Raw genomic sequence first — 20,043 nt, 5'->3', positions numbered from 1 at the left:
ACCCGACATGGTCCACCGAAATTTCGCAAGGATCTCCAACGCTTTGAGAAAGTGTCCGGCATGATTGATACGCCCGACTACAGTATTCGATAAGCACGTTGGTGATGGACCGATATAGAATTTCCCCCGAAATAATAGAGATACCAGTCTATGGGAAGTCCATATATCTGGCACCAAGCTAGTCATCCTGTTTGCTGAGTGCTTTCTCCTGCACTCAGCCAGGTTCTCTCCATCTGGGTCGTCCCGGTTTCTCATTGGCTCAGGCTTCCAGTTACTTCGTCAAAATGCACGTCTTATCCCTCGGCATCTTTGCCTTACAGACGGCTTCTGTTGTTCTGGCCAACCCGTTGCCTCAAGCGGACGCAGGAGCCATTGCCGCTGCTGAAGGCATCGAGGAACTGGCCGCTCTCGCTCAGTCTGCCTATGCGAAGTCTGAGGAGCTTCTCAACAGCGGAGAGCTGCAGAAGCGAGGGAGCACTTGCACGCCAAGCAACATCAAGATCCGCAAGGAGTGGTATGCATCCACGCCATGGTCGTCGGTCGAGCTGAGCTAATATGTTCATAGGGGCTCCCTGAGCAAGCAAGAGCGACTTGATTACCTGAAGGCTGTCAAGTGTTTCACATCCAAGCCTGCAAGAACTCCTTCTGAGATCGTCCCTGGAGCTAAGACGCGATTCGATGACTTCGTCGCCACGCACATCAATCAGACGTTCTCAATCCATTTGACTGGAATCTTCCTATCGTGGCACAGGCAGTTCACTTGGCTGTATGAGGAGGCTTTGAGAGAGGAGTGTAGCTACACCGGCACTCAACCGGTAAGAGGCATGCCGAATTCCGAAGACGCATATTGACATTGATGACAGTACTGGGACTGGACCAAGTCTGCAATTACGGGCCTCGACACTTCTCCAGTCTTCGACGGAAGTGATACGTCAATTTCCGGCGACGGGGAGTTTGTCGAAGGCAAGGGCGATTTGATTCTTACCGATGGCGATGGCAATGAGGTTGTTCGCCTCCCTTCCGGAACAGGTGGTGGTTGTGTAAAGTCCGGACCGTTCAAGGACCTATCAGTCAACCTTGGCCCCGTCGCCCTGGCGCTTCCAGGCGGAGGCAGCGAGTCGAACCCAGATGGATTTTTTGCCTACAACCCGAGGTGTCTCAAGCGCGACCTTACCACTGAGATCAACCGTCGCTTCTGCAATGCGTCGGCTGTGCTCCACAATATCGTCGTCCCCAAAGACATCTCGACCTTCCAGTATGAGATGCAGGGCTTCACTGAGACATCAGTCACCATGTTGGGTATCCATGGAGGCGGACATTACAGTTTTGGCGGTACGTGAATTGTACACTTCAATCTTCGTTGTTCCCAGCTAATTGATATTCAGGGGATCCGGCTCGCGACTTTTTCACCAGCCCAGGAGATCCGGTCTTCTACCTTCACCATGCCATGATTGACCGTGTTTGGTGGATGTGGCAGATGCTCTCCCCACACGACCGCCAATTTACCGAGAACGCGATTTCCGGCACGAACACGTTCTTGAACACGCCCCCCAGCGCTAACACTACTTTTGAGGACATTCTGGACTATGGCTACGCATCCGACTCTCGCATCACTGTTGGAGATGCGCTTAGCACACTCTCTGGACCTTACTGTTATGTCTACCTGTGAAGACCCTGGATGAATTGGATCTGAACGAAGGCTATTTGCAAAAGATAGAATCGCTAGCTAATACCATATAATATTGAACCATTTGCTTTTGAGTCCTGACGATGAGGGAGGCGGCCAAGTAAGGCTGCCCCGGCCCCACCCGGAGCCGTTAACCATCAATGCCGATAATCAAGTGGCTTCCGTGCCGGCGGTAGTAGGAGCACAGCAAGGCTTGATCGGTCTGATTTACATGAAATTCACAGCTTCACATACTCAACAAGCTACAATTAGATATGATGAGCCTCAGTGTGTACTTAGGAAGATGCATTCCATCGGTTAGCGACAGGGAATGCATTTATGCGGCGGTTGCCGTGGCTGTGCCACATATTTTCCATGACAGGGGCTGACTCGCTGTGAATGGCGGCTGTGGATGAAAACTATGGAACCTTGATTGACGAGATCAGCGCTGAAATGCGGTCTTACGCGAGGCGCCATCTTCACGTTGCTCTCCACATACACCGCAGAAGCTATAGTCCGCAGCCATGGACCCGGCATCGGCATTTGGTCTTGCTGCAAGTATCGTCCAGACGATCACATTCGCCAGCGATCTCATTTCTAAGAGTCGACAGCTTCACCACTCAGCCCAGCGCGGCCTCCTTGTCGAGAATCAGGAGCTGGCGTCCATCGCCAGAACTCTTCAATCCCACAGCCGCCGCATCACCATCCAGCTAGTCGGCGCCCCCATGGGGAAAGATGATGTTGGAAAGGATCTATCTACTCTCTGCAACGGAGTACGCGATCTTTGCAAGAATCTCATTGATACCATTGAAGGACTCCAGGAACCCGACTCCGCCACGCGATGGGATAGCTTCAGGCAAGCTCTGCGAAGTGTGTGGAAGGAGCAAGACATCGCCGACTTGGCGCAGAGATTGGAAAGATATCGTCGCCAGATTGATTCAGTTTTGCTCGCGAGCATGAAAGAGCAGCTCGAGACTCTGACAAAAGACACACGCGACCGCAACCAACAGATTGAGCAGAATCTCAACAAGATCCTGGCCATCGTGGAGCCGAAGAGCAGGTGGCAGGCCGAGCTGGTCCAGACGGCCCGAAGGAGCTTGGACTCAGGACCATCGGAAGGCCTTGCCTATCTTGATCTTGTCTCAGCCTCCCTATCTGACGGCGCCAAGGAAGAGCGAGACAAGCTCATGCAACGTCGTACGCTTGAGTCTCTCAAATTCGCAGATATCCGAGACCGTTATGAGCGCATCCCTGTCGCACACCGAAAAACGTTTGAGTGGATATTTAGCGAGCCATCGACATCGCCCACAGAGGGAAGAAATCCTCCGTGGGACAATTTTCATGGCTGGCTGACATCGGACGAGGTCTTATACTGGGTGACTGGCAAGCCAGGCTCAGGCAAGTCGACTTTGATGAAGTTTCTGTCTGATGACGCCCGCCTCCGACCCCAGCTGGAAGGCTGGCAGAAGGACATCCCCGTTCACATTGCCAGCTTCTTCTTCTGGAACTCGGGAACAATGATGCAAATGTCTCGAGAAGGACTTCTACAGTCTCTCCTTCATCAGACTATTCGAAACTTTTCCCAAGATATTCCTAGGCTCTTCCCAGAGAGATGGGAGTACCAGGAGCTGTTCGGTTACGACTCCCGCCCTTGGTCGTGGTCCGAGCTCTCTCAAGCATTCACTGAGATGCTGTCTGACAAGACCAAGGCATTCTTCTTCATTGTAGACGGACTCGATGAGCTAGACGGAGACTGCAGTGAGATGACAAGCTACTTGTTGCGCGTGTTCTCCCAAGGACCGCACATCAAAGGGTGTGTGTCTAGCCGGCCGTGGCTGGTTTTTGAGGATAGCTTCCGGCGCAAGCCATCCCTTAGAATGGAAGATTTCACAAAAAAGGACATTATATTGTTCGCAATAGAGAAGCTTACCGAGAATCCCATGTTTGCCCAACTTCAACGGTTAGACAACAAGAGCGCTGGGGCCTTGATTGACGAAGTCTCGAGGAAAGCCTCTGGTGTCTTCTTGTGGGTTACGTTGGTGGTAAAGTCTCTTTTGGAAGGACTGCGAGATGGCGATAAAATCCAGGACCTGCGATCACGACTAGAGGACCTTCCGCCCGATCTTCAGTCGCTATTTAGAAAGCTCTTGGAGGACCTGGAGCCTTCATATTTTCAGCAATCATCAAGAGTTTTCCAAGTGGTTCGAGCATCCCATCTGCCAAGGGCTTCGATAGCTGTGGGAGAGTACAAGTCGATCGAGGTCAAAGGGGACACTCACGAGGCGTGGTCGTCTTTGAGACTGCTCTCCCTTTCTTTTATCGACGAAGACCCCGAGGAGGCGCTGCTGAATGACAGTCAGGGAACAATGGGCAGCGATGAACAGGGATATCGAGCCGAAGGAATGCGGCGACAGCTACAAAGCCGCTGCAAGGGGCTCCTCGAGGTACCGACCTTCAGCACCACAGGGCCCGAGTCAAAGGTCGAATATCTGCACCGCACAGTCAAAGACTTCCTTGAAGAGGGAGGCGGGGGCGACTTCCTGACAACAGAGGATTCCTTTGACCCGCACGTGGTTCTCTGCGCAGCTCTCATCCGGCACGCCAGGGCTATTCGTCCGACTGAAGACGACATGACAGGGATGGAATCTCTCGCAGACATTTTACGCGAGTTCACCACCCAGTGTCATTGGCTAGAGAGACAAAACCGAGACGTTTACGTTCCGTATCTAGAAGAGATGAACAAGATTGCTGAGGCTCTCTTGGGCGGCCCTGGCGGCGATAAACCTCCGCCGGACTCTTCGCAGACATACTGGGTTTTCTCTTTTCCCCATTGGACCAGACGGGTAGACCCCTACGTTGGGCGTAAAGCCGCCCGAGTCTGGTGTCTCTTTGACTATGCTGTGGTTCGGTCTCTGACCCAATATGTTAGGCGACAGCTGTCTACAGGCTACAGCCTTAAGGACAATCCGAATCACAAGTTCTTGACGGAGTATGTGTTAGAACATGGAACTCAGGCTATGGCTGAGCTGCTGGACTTGGGCATCATTACATCCAAGGAGATCAAGGGCAAATCGAGCGGCAACGAAAAGGACGTAGAGATAGAGAAAGCTGAAGGCTCGACACGCGAAATGGGATCGGAAAAGACGGTGGCGCGAAATCCTACTACAAAGAGGGAAAAGGATTGGTCCACATCTCGATTCAGGCATAGCATTCACCAGATCTCTCAGAGATTCAGCCTTCGTAGGAAGAAGTAAGGATTTGAATTCAGCGGCAACATCATATCAGCTGAGGATGTGGAAGTGAAATCTGACAGAAATTACTGCGGCCTCAGCTCAAAGCCACTGATGGGGTCCCAACGATTGGAGGCCCTCTCCGGATACCTACCTGTATGTTCTTGGAAAACGACGCCCTGAATTCAATTGATACCTTGAGTGAAGTATGACAGGTACATCAAAGTCCAAGTATACAGCGGGACTGAATAGCATGTAGGGGAAGAGCTCATCCTTGTCTAGTCTAGTTTCGGGTTCCATCCCTCCTTCATTCCCCAAGAAGCTTCTCTTCGTCCGATACTCGGCTGAGTTTCGATCTTTAATGAAGCTTGGATGCGTGTTCTTATCGTAGCAAATTGTGACACCTCATGCGTGTGGGGAGCCACGTGTATCAAGGTTGAGATAGCCTAGAACACGCTTGACTGGTTCAAGAAGTCTTTCTCCAGTGTGCTGAATACAAACTCAATTCCCATGATGCGGGTCGTTCCCCTGTCAGCCCACATCAAACCGCCCCGAGCACAGTTCTAATACTTCCGCCCATCTATGACATACCGCTCTCTCACGAACTGTGTCTCGATGGCATTTACTCAAAAGAGGGTGCTGGGACAAATAGCCGTTCGTCCCAGGTACCTAAACCATGCCAATGCCTTTCGCCCGGGTAGGCAGACAGCAGACGGCCAGTGCCACCTCGCAGTGAATGGTCCCTCGAGATGACATCGCTCTAACATGATTGTCTGGGGAACAAGCCATTGAGTAACAATGCCCTTCCGAAATTCTGCGCAAGACAGCCGTTAGGATGACTGTCGCAAAAGGGATGGGTTCCGTCACCAATGCCCAGGGATCGTGAGCCTGCCATCGCATTCTTGGTCACCATTTCCTCCACCCTGTCGTTCCTTTGCAGTAATGTGGGCTTGTCTTGCCTCCCCTGGACAAAAAAACGGCGTTTGCTGGTTCGCGGGCATGGCCGACTTTGACTCAGATCTCGTGTCTCAACCTTGCGTGAGGTCTCATTACCTTTGGAAAACTTAGCTATCCCTAGCTCGTCTTATGATCTACGCGCCACCGCATTGTTTCCCACTTTGTGACATTTTCATCCCTGTTTGGCTCCTTGGCTCGGGCCGAGGGTTGTATCCGAAGTTGTTCGAATGATGGCTTCACTTGCCCGACCTGTAAGTAAGTACGAAATCGTATTAATGGTTGATATCCCTGAGAATCAGGCTAATGCTCAGCTAGTCAATACTCGGGTTTCTGTCAGAATTTTATCCTTCTCGCCGTTGTCACAATGACCTCTAGCTTCGGTCTTCGTGTCCCAAGACCACTGCTCTGGGTGCAGTTTCTGCTGCCGCTTCTCCTCGGCCCGAATTTGACACTGGCACAAACCAGCAGTCAGCAGGCTTACGCCCTACCCGGAGCGATTGCAATAGGGTGTACCAACATCTATGTATTCAGCACAACGACAGAGCTTGTTCTGACAGATGCGGCTTTGACGCCGGCTGCTTGCCAGCAGGCTTGTTACGTGGACGCGACCCCGAGCCGCTTGTACGCCATTCTGTTCGCTGATGATTGCTACTGCGATACCCAAAATTCCCTAAATGGCTTCCCGACAGATGAATCGAACTGCTATATTGATTGCTCGGGAGGTCCAGCGGGAGCTTTCTGCGGTGGATATCCGGAAGACCCAACAGTCGTGATAGCCAACGTGTACTACCGCGGCGACTATCCTCTTATTTCAACAACTTCATTCACAGACACGACCTCTTCTACATCCTCATCAACTCTTGGGGTCAGCACAGATGACGCATTCTCCACTGTCACAGTATCAAGTTCAATTGACGAGCCGAGTTCGATGTCCGAGACGGCAACCAACATTGAATTGAGCCCCGATAAAACATCTAGCTCCGACACAGTAACCAGCACGGCCTTCAGCTCTGATACGACATCTAGCTCCAGCACACCGTCAAGCTCAACAGATGAGTCCTCTACTTCTCTGGATGCCATCTCTAGCTCGAGTACCGACTTGACCGAAAGTTCGAGTGCTGCTGCGAGCTCTGATACCTCAAGCTCCGACCTCATATCCAGCACATCTGTCACTCCTAGCAGCAGCAATACAGCTGATGAACTTTCGTCCACATCAAGCCCTGTAGAGACTGGTGTTTCCAGTACGAGCATCACTGTATCGTCAAGGGACGATGTCACCAGTTCCAGCAGTACAGTAACTGAGAGTGCCACCAGCTCTTCTGATGGTGATATTGAGAGCAGCAGCGGTATCATTTCAGCGTCACCAACCAGCGTGTCGTCGACTGTTACATCCACAACGCCTATGCCGGAGTCAGAGACAACAAGCAGCCCCACTACCAACAGTGAAGCTGGCAGCACACAGTCTGGCAATGATGATATCGTATCATCGTCCTCGGATCCTCTGTTTTCGACCTCCACTGCAATTGCCGGTAGCTCTACTGAGCCCCTGATTTCATCAACACGGTCTGATGACACCGATTCCGCAACACCCACAACATCCACTGGGGCTGCAACAACTTTCAGCCCTTCCTCTAGTACGACTCCGGAAGCATCATCCGATCCAGATTCTTCTAGCACTCGCAGCGGTGCACCGGATTTCACACCTAGTTCCGCGCCCTCGACCACGGCTAGCACTCAGGATCCCGGCCCGTCTCTCTCTCAGCAATTCCCAACTCCTGACCCAAGCAGCACCCGCAGCACGTTTTCTCCGCCGTTCCCTTTCACAAACTCGTCGATCGGGTTGCCTTCAACCACACAAGAGGAACCAAGTCAAACACCAGAAACGTTGGACCTGGACATCGAGGTCACGCCAAGCCCCGAAACCTCGCAACCTGACGCAGGCTCGATCAGCATCCAAACACCGCCAGCCGTTTCCGACAGTCAAATCACACCAGGGGTTTCAAACACCCAAGGCACATCCATCGCGTCAAATAGCCAATCCACTCCAGTCGTGCCAGATAGCCAAATCACGCCAGTCGTGTCGAGTACCCAAACGTCAGCAGGTGTCCCGGGCATTCAGAGCACGCCTGGCTCGTCAAGCATTAGTGGTATCTCGGCCACTGCAAGCACAGACGCCGCATCTGCTTCAAGTTTACCGAACAGCGATGCTCTCGACGCTTCTTTCATTAGTCCTATAACCCCGAGCTCAATTGCTTCGGAATCTGCAGTCGCATCATCACCCTCGGCTCCAAACAGCGGCTTTGCAACCAGTTCGTTTACATCGTCGGAGCCTGCTTCAAGCTTGCTGAACACTGATACACTTGGAGCGTCATTCATCAGTCCGACAGGCATGGAGCAAACCCTTTCGATCTCTGTAGGCGCATCATCTGTCCAAAACGGTGGCCCTGCAGAAAGTTTGTCGATATCATTGGCGCCTGACTCAAGTTTACTTAATAGCGATGCTCTCGGGGCGTCTTTCATCAGCCCGGCTGCCCCGAGCTCGACTCTTTCCATATCTCCAGGCGCACTATTGCCCTCTGTCCAAAACAGCGACTCGGCAACAAGTTCGTCAACGTTGTTGACGCCTGCCCTAGTCCCTTCAACGTTGAGTACTGTGCCAATCTTGCCCTCAACATCTAACGTCGAGTCTGCATCTTTGAATGACAACTTGGCAACGGCAACATCAACCACATCATCAGTAGCGAACACGACACTTCCTACTGCGGACGGCGGCGACGGCATCGGTGATGATATCGAAGACCCGGAGCTTGACATCTACCTCAACTATCCGTTCTATTTCACAATCATCCCCTTAGAAGCGCCTGCTGCGACTGAATTGCCTCGAAAAGGCTAGTTGAAGGGCAAAGTTTGTTCTTAGTGTGCCTATGTAATTACGAATCGAATCAAATGACCCGTTCTTCAAATGTCCCTTTCTATCCGCCATGATGACCAGTACCCATTGAACACCTGAAAACACCCGTTGTCGTCCCTTTGTCGAAGGTAAGCATGAAGAACCTCCCTAGCAATCACTGAGGGTGCTTTGTAGTGAACTCAGCAAGCTTGTCGCGCAGGTTCTGGTTCTCCACCTGCAACTTGTTGATGGCCTCCATGAAAGCAGCGCACTGCAACTTCATTTTGTCCAGTTCATTGCGCAGAACATCCTGCTGCTCCTCCGAGGCAGCCAGCTGCGCATGGTGCATCTCTTGCAGTTCTTGGGTTGCCTTTCGCAGGGAGGCGTCTGCGACCGCTGCGGTCTCCACATCATTGATAGCGTCCTCACCCTGCCTTATGTTAGAGACTATAACATAAAAAGTGCCAGAAGACTTACCTGATGGAGGAAGGCAACCACCATAGGATCAGGAACATCATTCCAAGATTTGAAGCCTGCGTAATAGGCATCTCGGTCCTCCTTCTCCTTTCGCGCCTTTGCGGCCTTGAGGTCCACAGTCGGCACGGCAAACTCGAGGCCAGGGAAGACGTATGGCGTATCTCCCTTCACGATGGTGTAGATCTGTCAGGCATGTTGTCAGCTCAAGTGGAACAAAAGACCAAGCTCATACTCACATTAGCAACCACAACTCCAGGCTCCTTGATGTCGGCCATGTTGAAGGTGCTAGTGTGCATGAGAAAGAAAGATAAAGGTTGGTATGATGGTTGTTGTGAATCTGCGTTTGTTGTTGTTGTTGGATTGAGGAAGGGTTGCTGATCAGCTTGGTTTGGAGGAAACGTGCAGTTGAGAGGACGAAAAGCGCGCCTTTTAAGCTTTCAAGGTTGTTTCTCGGCAGGTCCAGGTGAGGAAGGAACTGTTCAACAAAGATCGGGGTTCTTTCTTTCCTGTTGTTAGTCATTTGTTTTCAACACATACAATTGCTTTGTTTGTTTCTCGGACTCTCTGTGTTTTGATGTTTTTAGAACAATCTTGGCAGGGACAATCAACTTGAGTGTCGGTTAGTGCCTTCCCTATCGTGAGATTTACACAATTGCGAGCTGGCTGAGTTGGATACCTTATGTTGGTTCTTCTGATAGATGGCCCCTCATGGCCATCTCGCGAGCTGCTCCTGCCCTCTGAAGAGTTCCGTTCCTTCCTCTGCCTACTTTTTCAGAAACCTCTGATCTCTTACCAAATAGTAGATTACGTCATAGCCACCTCGGCTCAAGCGTATTGCACTTGTATCCTCAGATTTATTTCTCACATGTACATCCGACGTTTTTGGCCAGGCTCTTGCCTCACTCACCACATCTACTCGTCAACGCATCGCCACACCGCCCGCCTCTTTACTTCTCATTCTTTTTCTTCATCAAAGGCTTCTTCCTACCTTCGAATGCTCTCTAATCTCATTAATATTACTCACTTCAGCGTTCAAGTGTGGAGGTTTGTGAGAACTGCTCCTTCTAATTTCGGTTGTCTCTTTCCCAAACCCCGTCCCCGTCAACTCCTTTGGTTCACCTGCCGCACCGATCCAGAGGTGTGCGCTTCTTATTTCTCGACAGCCCCTTCATTTCGTTTTGCCCTGATTTCGTTTGACCTTGTGGGTTGTGCGTCTCTGGGTCGCTACTCTCTGGATCTTGCCCTGGCCTACAAGTAGCCTCCCTCTCACTCTCGACAACCCCTCCCACCGACCTACCCAAACACCATTCCCACAACTCCTTGTCAATATCCTCTCTTAACCCTTTTCTTGCTCCCAACTCTTTTCCCTCTTCTTCAACTGCCATATTCTGCTTGGAGCCTTTCAATCTTCACACCTACCATCCGCCTCCCTAGCCAGTCTCATCCCATCGCCGCCATCGCCTGAGCTTGTCCAAGATCCTTCATCTTTTCGCCGCTCACGAACTTTCAGTCGCGGGTTTAATTCTGACGTCAACTTTTCTGGATTGTGTTGGTAAGTCCCAGTTCAACCTCACTCTCACGATTCATCATTGACACAAGTTCCTTCAGGTCCCTCCCTCGTCCCCGGTCCGACGCGACTGTCGCTGCTGACAACGCCTTTTCACGCAAAATTACCTACCATGACGGCTTCTAATTTGCGAGTCCCGACGGTAAGCACCACAATCATTTCATTGTGTCCCAGCATTTGTCCTTCCGTGTTTCCCCCACCTGCCCATCTTGCCCGCTGGACCCTAAGGACCTTGAGATTGTCGAGAGCTCGGATATGGAAGTGCAGATTGGCGCGAGCCGGTTGCCATGGGTCATTTGGACAGACCGAGGGGCAACCACTCTCTCGCTGCAGCCGAGTACTGCTTTTGGAAATGAGCGGCATTTTGGTCTCAAACTCCTCTGGACGTCTTTCCCTCTCACTGTCGGCGCGAAGCGATCAAATCGCATAACCCAGTCAGCCACACACGAAGACGTTCAGGGGCGGTCCAGTGGGTTCATGCAATGACGTCGAGCCCTGCGAAGGCCGCGGGGGGAATCGGGCTCGCCGGGCATCCTTCACTCTCGTTTCCGGCTCTGCTCGTGTCCGATGCGTCGCGTGCGGGTAACCGGTAACACTCGCGGCGTCATCAGCAGCCTGCAGTTTAAAGCTAATTCTGCCGTGAGGCAGCCGCCCAGAGAAAGACTCGGCATTCTTCCTAGCAAGTTGGGTGTCGGGCAGTCCTACCTCGCCAGTAGGATGTTCCTGCGGTGCGCGACGGTCTGCAGCCTCTTTGTTGAGCCGCATAGCGAAGATGCAGGCTCCGAAATGGGGAACACAACAGGGGGTGACGAGTGTGGCTTACCAGTAGGGTCTTGACTCCTTTGCTGACTGGGTGAAGAAACAGGTTCATTTCTCGCCATGAGGGCCGCTCTTGACATGGCTGGCCCTCGACTACTGTTTGATGCATCGAGGCGCAGCAAGAGAGACGCAAGAAGAGCTCATTGGTACACTACGAATGGGGGCATGGAAAGTTTGCTGTGGGTGGATGGCTTGGGGAAGGCTTTGCAATATGAGATCTCTGCTGGTTGCGGTACTTATCATAGGTAATTATTCGGAATGTTGAAAACATCTTCTCTTTGTCGAGATGGCCACAAAGGCGTACGGAAAGTGTGATTTCGTGGAGCATTATATTGGATTACAATCATGAAGACTCCTTGATTGAGGATATCGACCCCTTCCATCGTCGCCCTCCTCTAAACATGTGCTCTGCCATTCCCAATCTGATGCCATCCCTGTGAAATCTGCGTCGCCTCACGCGCTGCACTTAATGCGAATTCCCTCCGCAGACTGCCCTTTCCTCGATTAACACGTCCTAGATGTAGGCTCAGAGCGAGATCTCTGGTTCAGTGTTGAGTTTGCAAGTGTGTCGGGAGAAAGACTGCATCGTTGTCGCGACTCGATGTACAAAGAGGCTGTTTGGTCTTGAGTGTCTTGCTGCTGGATTGTGCCAGCTTTGACTTTTTGTGCTCGAAGGCCTCGCCAGGAATTTGATAATGTTTTGCTCAGATGTGTGGATATTGTGTGTGTTGGTGACATTGTTCTTCTGCTGATGGGGTTTGTGAGTGATGTGGGCACGCTTGTGAGGTCGCAGTCAAAGGCTCAAACCTTGCCGATATATGGTATGTGGGCATGGTTGAGGAAAGCTTTATTGCAGGCAGCTACTCCCAAATCCTGAGAAAACATACATGCCATGGGTGTTCGTAGCCTGAGCATAGTCTGGGAGCAAATTCATCAATGCCCCGGAACTCGCCATAAGCGGCTAAGTTACCCGCGGGTATCGCGTAGCAGCTTTGCCCAACTTGGACAGTGACAGCGAGGAATCCCGCGCGTCCGTGTGCACTCAGCATGGACTGCAGTTGTACTGAGCATCAGCTTTAGATTTTTTGCATAGCGAGCTGTAGCTGATTCGGATTTGGCGAATCTTTGCGCTGGCCTCGCCATAGGTACTCACATGGCGGCTCGTAGCAGTTCATCTCCACCCCTGGAAGCCATGGGACGCTCAGTCGCAGCATAAAAATCTTCTGAGCACCTTCAAGATGTTGCAAGATTTAATAGACAATGTACGCCAAGCGGTCATGGTCATTTGAACAGATATAGTTTCAACTAGTTTATTATGTAGTTCACGCACGCTGTCTCTTCACCCCGAATTGACTTGCAGAGCCGATAGAAACACGTGATCTTATGGGCCGCTTCTCTATCATGATGACATTTCTGGAGTAGATTATGAGACCTTGAACATGACGTTGGGAGTTGAATCCTCAATATCATCTCACGTCATTGCCTCGCTGACAAACTGCTGTCCGTCTCCGACCTTTACTTGCCCTCCACATTTCTCTCCAGTTTCCTCGTCCTGTCCCTCGCTGAACGATAAGCCGTCCATCACAGTCAACCCAATCTCGTGGTACGTTGGCGGCGAGAAAAGCCTTCGGCCCTCGGAGAACCATGCCACTGTCATAGCAATACCAAAGACTCCCATTATCAAGCTCGTGTAATTCATGGTCAATGTCGTAACTGGCTGTACCTGGGGGATCTACAGATATTTCAGTCAGCCGAGCCAAAAATGATTGCAAAGGTCTGTTAGGCTTACCAATGCAACTACGACAACTAGAACTGAGTATAAGCATGAAATGACGTAGATAGGCGTTGAAAGTCGGCCGAAGTTCCAGTTCTTGCTTTCTGGCAGGGTCGAATTCTTCTTCAGCAGCATGATGAGCGCTGGGCATCCTGTTCCTCGTAAGCGTTGATTTCCACACGGTTGGTGGTCACTCATACCGAAACTGATGATCATGCACACCGCTTGCGAACCAATAATTGCGTTGAAGGCGGCATTCGAAAATAAGTAACTATGCCATAGCATTAGAATTTAACTCTTCATAACTGCTCACGACTTACATCAAACCAATTAGAGCGACCAGGGCTGAGGGCACGTTGATGGACCAAACCGGAAGCTGAGTTCGGGGCGAAAGTTCAGTAAGTCTGTGGATCGGTCAATTTGAGTCGCAATATTCTTGTATCGTCCAGGTAGCATCATCTGGGTAGCAAGTTGACTGACTTGTAGTTCCGAAACAGTCCTCCATCTCGAGCAAAAGCGTATCCTTGCCGGCTCATGGTCACGGCGCTTCCCAGGGCAGAAGCGCCCTGGTTGATGATAAGGATGATGCAAAACACAATCGCTGCAGCATCGCTTCCGGTACCGAGTCTGATTAGCTCGAGGATCGGAACTCTGAGTTGCATGTTAGTTGGAGAAGCTGTTCTGACCGCATTGTGGACTTACCCAGTGGGGCTTGCGATGATGGTGGGTAGGTCGCTGATGGAGAAGCCCAGGACAAGAATCCAAACAACTCCAACGAAAAATTGTGAGATGATGACAATCAGGAGAATCCTGGGGATGACCTTTTTGGGATTCTTGACTTCTTCGGCCAGGTGCGTGGGGCAGTCGAGACCCATCAGCGTGGAGAAACTGTTGAACAATCCTAACAGGATAGCAAAGCCCGTGGAGGAATAGCTATTCATCGTCAATTCCTGGAGCTTTTCAATATCATGTGTCACTTTTGTGAATTGAGACTCACCCTGTGTCATTATTCGTCTGAACGAACACAGAATGCGGCGTGGCTTTGGGGGCTTTGACGAGCAGGGCAATTGTGTATGCCACAAACACGAACACTGTAGCCCAACCTGTGTCCTTTGTCAGCACACTTGGGTTTCTTCCAGTTCATGATTGCGACCTTGTCAGAGCGACATACATCCTACCAGCTCGAGTGTGGGAATTCCCCTAAGCCCGAATAGGTTGATCAACCAACATCCGAACACCATTGCGAGATATACCAAGAATAGCTGCCATCTGGTAGACACGTCGAACTCGGGCTGGCATAGGTTGACCAGTGCCAGGGTCAATGTCGCGACGATGGCGCAGCAAGCAGCATGCGTCAAGACCCAGCCACAGTAGTTCAGCCATCCGAGAGGATAGGCACATTGACGGCGGTATCTTTCGGGGATCAAAAAGGTTGCATAGTGGTAGGCGCCCCCTTTGATGATATTAGTGTCATTTCCTTGTCGGCCAGAAGTGAACAGAAGAACTTTACCTGCGGTAGAGTACCGAGCGGCGCACTGGGCGAAGGTAAGTATAATACATAGTACGCAGATGCTGGAACCGATACTAGTTCCCAATTAGTCCATTTGTTCTTCTAGAAAGAAAATACTGTAATGAACTTACAAGCCGTAAAGAATAGCTGGAATACCTCCCGCTGAAAGCCCAACGAAGAGGATGAAGGACATGCCACCAAAGACGTTCAGAGTCAGCCATCCTATGCTGATCCCACTCCACAACCCAAAGGTATGAGGAAGATGGTCGCTTGAGCTTTCAACTTGCGACATTTTGGCTGTTTAGAGTTGTTGCAAGGACGTTTAACGGCTGTCTGTAATACTTCCTTTACAGGTTTCAATCACACATTTGATCATCAACAGGATTTCAAACGTCGGCGAGCATGTCTATTTGACGCTCTATAAAATTTACTCAAAAGCATCCTATCAACTCAATACTCAACTGTTGCTTCAAGGCCTGTGTGGATCATTGCGGGATGCGACATGTGAAGCCAGTCGTGATGGACATTCAAGTTGGCAATCTTGTTTGTTGTACTCTGCGATAGGGACGTTTTCTCGTTGGGATAGCACTAATTTTACTGGAACGGGATTAGGGCGTCACCGGCGTCAACTCTGCGAAAGCTAGTCCCGATCAGGTTTCAGTTGGCTATCAGCAGCATCCATGGATGCTGCATGCTTATCTCGTTAGTATTATCTGCGCTAGGGGAATCCATGTGTGGCCGTTCAGTGCTAAAAGGCTTTGCAGCCGTTCTGATTGGCTGCGTATTATGACACTTCCTGGGGCAAAGCCTCTCAACGGCCAATGTCATGTGGAACATTGAAGATTACGAAGTGCCCTTATTATCTGTTGGCCAGATAATTACACCCCGGATGAGTTCAAGCAACCTAGTTTGTGACAAGATCGCGGGGTTGATAAGCATCCCTGTATCCGTTCTCAGCGGGCACGGTAGCCCTAGGGTGCCGTCATGGAGCTGACGCTGCGCCAAGTGTACCCGTATTGGATATTGTCTTATCCGGCTCTGGGAAACGGCTTCATTGCCGTTCTGGATGCCAACTCCAAACATACAGTTTGCATTCTTCTACACAAAGCTACAGAATCAAGCCGAGCCGCCGTGAGCCCAGATCCCACTCAATCGCCCCCTTACCAGCCATGAACACCAGAAGATCCAGGAGCGGTTCGCCTTACCTATCAGTCGCTCTTTATCCAATCCTACTAACCTTGAACCAAGGCTGCTGGACCTGCCGAAAGAGGCATCAAAAATGCGATGAAGGGAAACCGGGGTGTTTCAACTGTCGCCTGAGAGGCGTAGAATGTGGTGGGTATGGGGTCAAACTAGAGGACTTCACCTCGCGCGGCGGGCCTCACGGAAATATGCAGATGGTGTCAAAGATAGTGAGAGGAGCACCAAACGAATCTCGTCCAACGCAAGGCCGCAGTCGCAAACAACCCTATGAGTCGCAACAGGCGGCAAGTGGGCCAAAGCCGCAGAATGCCACTCAACCGCAGAAGAACATCCCGGCTATCGAGCCCAGTGTCAAAGCCTCTGCTGTGGTTTGTGCTTCCCCGCCATCAGCCAGCGTTTGCGACTCACTCACAACCCTATCCAACGCTGATGGCCAAGAAACACTGCGCAAGGAGCAATCAGAAGAACAGAATCACTTGGGGCGGTCCTCGGATGACGACGCCAGCATAGACCCATCGTCTGCTACATCTTCCAACCAGTCTACCGAGCACGCAGATACCCCAACAGGGGGCAAAGATAAGTGTGTGATGGACAGGTGGTGGGAAGTATATTCTGATGCAAATTTGGCCGGGATGTCAAGTCCCGAAGATATCGAGGCAGGTTCGGCACTCTGGACCACTTTCGACGAGTCAATGTTCTCAACCATGCCGTGGGACTGTTTCCAGACAGCCGCCCTGGCACAGCCCACACAGAGAACAGGTACAGATGGCGATGGTATAGCAAATGAAATCGGAAAGCGAGCACGCGATGGCAAAATCGTGGACAGAGATCAGAGGCCTGTGCGCTCGACAAGTCCACCACTTGCCATCTTTCGGTCGAGTCAGCCTTCGGAAGTCTACCTCCTGCAACACTGTAAGATGTCCTTCAATCGCCTACTCGGTTATTTCTTTGATTCCGAAGTTGGTGCTGACGACCTCAAAGTTCTTGACAATCTTGCGTCACGACTTCTTCCGGTAGTGGAGCCCTACCGCAATCCATACAAGACCGTGTACGGGGCATTGGCGAGAGGCTCTCGACCCCTCCGTAACGCCATCCTTTTCGCATCGACCCTTCATCTTACTAAACTTGGCGATCTTCCCCACGACACGATTAAGACTTACCGAGCAGATATGAGGGACTCTTTTCGCGAGGCGCTCCAGGCAGACGAAGAGATTTGGAGCCTAGGGGCTACAGTGCTCTTGTCAATTATCTTTGACGTAAGCTATTGTTTGGGTCTCAGCATCTCGGTCACTCAACTGACAACATATCCCAGGTAATTGGAACTGGGGTGGATTCATGGAGTTCTAAGTTGGTGGGATGCCGTCGACTGCTGGAACAGGGCCTGTCAAGATCAAAAGGCCAGGTCAGCTCTGAGATGAAGTGTGTACAGATACAGTACAACTGGATGTCGACGATGGGGCGGACACTCCTCCTAGGAACCCAGCAACTCCAAATGATGGATGATCTCGCGCCCCTTGAGATACTCCCAAGTAAGAATATGATTGCCCTTGCTCCATCATCTCTTCTAACCTGTCTTCTCTAGTCCAAGAACCTCGGTTCAACACTATCCCCGATCTCATGGTCCAACAACACCACTGGTGGGCAAATATGCCAGACTACAGCATGCATATTCTGCTGCGTGAAGTCGCCGATCTCTCCATCGCTGTCCATAACATTAAGTCTCAGCCCGACAGCACTGAACAGCTTCTGCAAATGATGCCCGAGGTAGCAGATGTGGTGAGAAAGATCGAAGGTTGGCAGCCAGGTGTTGCATCGGTGACTCCAGGGTACATGGATGATACTCAGCATTTTAACAGCATCTGGAAGCAAGGCATGTTGTGCTATGTATATCATGAGATCTATGGTCTGAGCTCCAGTAGTTCCTGGATTCAAGCATGCGTGGAAGTATCTCTGGTGGCGTTTAAGAAGCTGTCCTGGCTTCAAGCATGTCTTTGGCCGGCTTTCATGATTGCGATTCATGCGCAGACGGAAACTGCGAGATCCACCTGTGAAAATGCGTTCAAGAAGATGCACTCTACGTTGGGTTTCACTGCACCACTTTCAATAGTGTTAGTGCTTCAAAGTCTCTGGGGAACCTTCGACAGCGATGGTTCCGGCACGGCCAAGTGGAGGACAGTCATGGAAAATCTGGGGATGGAACTGAATATTTTACTTTAGCAATGCTACTTTCATCGGCAATTTCTGATAACCCCATCGCTTTCGCATTGCAGTTGGGCAGGATAACTAGCCCTTAACGTAGATTTGGATGAAGGTTCCTTAAGACTAGAACATGTAGGATAGTGAAAGTCTCAGGACATCAAATTTGAATTACTCAATCTATCTCAGTTCCTGCCCAACATCCCATATTACCTCAAGCCGCGACGGTAGTCGCCAGAGGCCTGCCCTCAAAAGTACCATACTGAAATGGGTCTTCCTTGCTGCCGAGAAGTTCAATAGGATCCTTCATATCGACATGGCCACAAAACGGCTCGCTGATTGAGTATCCCAGAAGAGCCTGAACTTGGGGCTCGTATGTCTTAATGACATCGTGCTGGATGCCAACATACTGGTTCTCATCCGCACGGTACGATCCGCGGGTCATGTGGCACGAGTAGATATTTCTTCTCTCGTTCTCGAGCTGATTGGCACCAGCGCCGTGCCAGACACTGCCGATGATGAATACAGCATCACCCTTGTCCATCTCCGCGGTGGAGCAGAGGGAGCGATCAGCGGGACCCCTTTGATCGGCCTCGGGCCACTTGTGGGAACCAACGATGATCTGAGTCGCCCCGTTCTCGTAGATGCAGCGCTTCAAGATGGTTAGTGGCGTTCCCAGTGTAAAGGGGGACCTCGGGGATTCCACTTACGGTGCCGGCAACCAAGAGACCGAGCAGACTGCTTTCGCCACTGCCCTCAACGTGGTCAAAGTGTTGGGCCATGTCGTCACGGTGGAGGGGCTGAGCGGCAGATTTGCCACGAGAGAAGGCCTCCGAAACTGCTAGAACAGGGTTCGAGACGCATTCGTATCTCTTGCCGTCGCGGAATGGGCGCCTGTATGGCTCAACGTCAGCTTAAACGCAAAGTATTGAAGGCGTTATGGGAAGACTTACGAAACTTCTTGGAGCAGTTCCTTTGCGGTGTCGCGGTAGGTGGGGTGATTGATGCATTTGTGGGAGAAAGTCCTGGACTTGCCCGCAAAATTGCTACGGAAGCAAACTCAGCAATTGGATCAAAAATGGTCTGTTCAAAGATTTGATACTGCCATACCTGAGAGGAGGGTCCGAGGGGGGGAAGAGGTGACCCTCGTACTTGAGCGTCCTTAGCTTCTCGAACCAGGGAGCAGACTCTGCATCCATCTGATCGATATCCTCTGGGGTCACAAAACCCTTGATGATGATGCCGCCATCTCGCCGGATGACATTCGCAATCTCCTCAATCGGAGCAGTCGCCGGGAGGGAGGTGATCTCCGGGTTCTTGGCCTGGTGAGGAGGGTTGGGCATGTTGACAACGAGACTGATGTATGTCTAAGGTAGCAATTGATGGGTTATGATTGTGCGGCGATTAGCAAGCTGATGATGTGGAGTTTTCACAGGCCATTTCGTACAGATTGAGCCTCATTATTTATCGTTCTCTCAATCGCATAGATTCACGAAGAACTGCCATCTTCGATTTGCACGGCTATCGGTAGTCTGTCCAAAGTGCGGGCCTGGTTGGAACGCCACTGGCCTGTCGCGTGTTACGCGATTGCGCTTCCCAAAGCGGTAATGCTAGGCTAGGAACCGGGTCTTGGTTGTGATAACACCGGCCCAGACACCCCCCTGGCTCTTGAGCACCCGCACTCATCTGCAAGACTAGGTGCCTCACAAAAAACGAAAGATTGATCGGAAACATTGTAAGGCCTCGCAAGTCAG

At 51.2% G+C, this 20,043-nt stretch overlaps 7 protein-coding genes across 7 annotated transcripts; 3 read left to right on the top strand and 4 right to left on the bottom strand.

Moving 5' to 3' along the window:
* Nucleotides 1–284: 284 nt before the first annotated feature.
* ivoB-2 (N-acetyl-6-hydroxytryptophan oxidase ivoB) lies at nt 285–1,669 on the top strand (the record flags this gene model as incomplete). The annotated part of the gene is made up of 4 exons (XM_037322771.1): nt 285–514; nt 566–815; nt 864–1,332; nt 1,386–1,669. 4 exons carry the CDS (start codon nt 285–287, stop codon nt 1,667–1,669), a joined length of 1,233 nt encoding a protein of 410 aa, XP_037179335.1.
* Nucleotides 1,670–2,190: 521 nt separating this feature from the next.
* On the top strand, nt 2,191–4,920 carry CGCA056_v007522 (Vegetative incompatibility protein HET-E-1; the record flags this gene model as incomplete). The annotated part of the gene is made up of 1 exon (XM_037322770.1): nt 2,191–4,920. The coding sequence occupies one exon, from the start codon at nt 2,191–2,193 to the stop codon at nt 4,918–4,920; it is 2,730 nt and encodes a 909-aa protein (XP_037179336.1).
* A 3,048-nt stretch (nt 4,921–7,968) lies between these two features.
* Nucleotides 7,969–8,634, bottom strand: CGCA056_v007521 (uncharacterized protein; the record flags this gene model as incomplete). The annotated part of the gene is made up of 1 exon (XM_037322769.1): nt 7,969–8,634. One exon carries the CDS (start codon nt 8,632–8,634, stop codon nt 7,969–7,971), a length of 666 nt encoding a protein of 221 aa, XP_037179333.1.
* A 284-nt stretch (nt 8,635–8,918) lies between these two features.
* CGCA056_v007520 (uncharacterized protein) lies at nt 8,919–9,495 on the bottom strand (the record flags this gene model as incomplete). The annotated part of the gene is made up of 3 exons (XM_037322768.1): nt 8,919–9,173; nt 9,221–9,403; nt 9,457–9,495. 3 exons carry the CDS (start codon nt 9,493–9,495, stop codon nt 8,919–8,921), a joined length of 477 nt encoding a protein of 158 aa, XP_037179334.1.
* A 3,582-nt stretch (nt 9,496–13,077) lies between these two features.
* Nucleotides 13,078–15,182, bottom strand: CGCA056_v007519 (Choline transport protein; the record flags this gene model as incomplete). The annotated part of the gene is made up of 10 exons (XM_037322767.1): nt 13,078–13,338; nt 13,396–13,532; nt 13,581–13,651; nt 13,701–13,784; nt 13,861–14,031; nt 14,083–14,313; nt 14,378–14,483; nt 14,552–14,833; nt 14,891–14,964; nt 15,022–15,182. The coding sequence occupies 10 exons, from the start codon at nt 15,180–15,182 to the stop codon at nt 13,078–13,080; spliced, it is 1,578 nt and encodes a 525-aa protein (XP_037180238.1).
* Nucleotides 15,183–17,010: 1,828 nt separating this feature from the next.
* CGCA056_v007518 (uncharacterized protein) lies at nt 17,011–18,310 on the top strand (the record flags this gene model as incomplete). Its single annotated transcript, XM_037322766.1, has 3 exons — nt 17,011–17,349; nt 17,406–17,622; nt 17,676–18,310. 3 exons carry the CDS (start codon nt 17,011–17,013, stop codon nt 18,308–18,310), a joined length of 1,191 nt encoding a protein of 396 aa, XP_037180237.1.
* Nucleotides 18,311–18,503: 193 nt separating this feature from the next.
* On the bottom strand, nt 18,504–19,632 carry swnH2 (Dioxygenase swnH2; the record flags this gene model as incomplete). The annotated part of the gene is made up of 4 exons (XM_037322765.1): nt 18,504–18,941; nt 19,000–19,183; nt 19,243–19,335; nt 19,400–19,632. The coding sequence occupies 4 exons, from the start codon at nt 19,630–19,632 to the stop codon at nt 18,504–18,506; spliced, it is 948 nt and encodes a 315-aa protein (XP_037180236.1).
* Between the last annotated feature and the right edge of the window lie 411 nt (nt 19,633–20,043).

The sequence above is a fragment of the Colletotrichum aenigma genome (genome assembly GCF_013390185.1).
Source record: "Colletotrichum aenigma strain Cg56 chromosome Unknown KSG_Cg56_contig04, whole genome shotgun sequence".
NCBI lineage: Eukaryota > Fungi > Ascomycota > Sordariomycetes > Glomerellales > Glomerellaceae > Colletotrichum > Colletotrichum aenigma.
The sequence above is the reverse complement of the archived record's forward strand: the minus strand, read 5'-3'. Positions and strand labels throughout refer to the sequence as shown.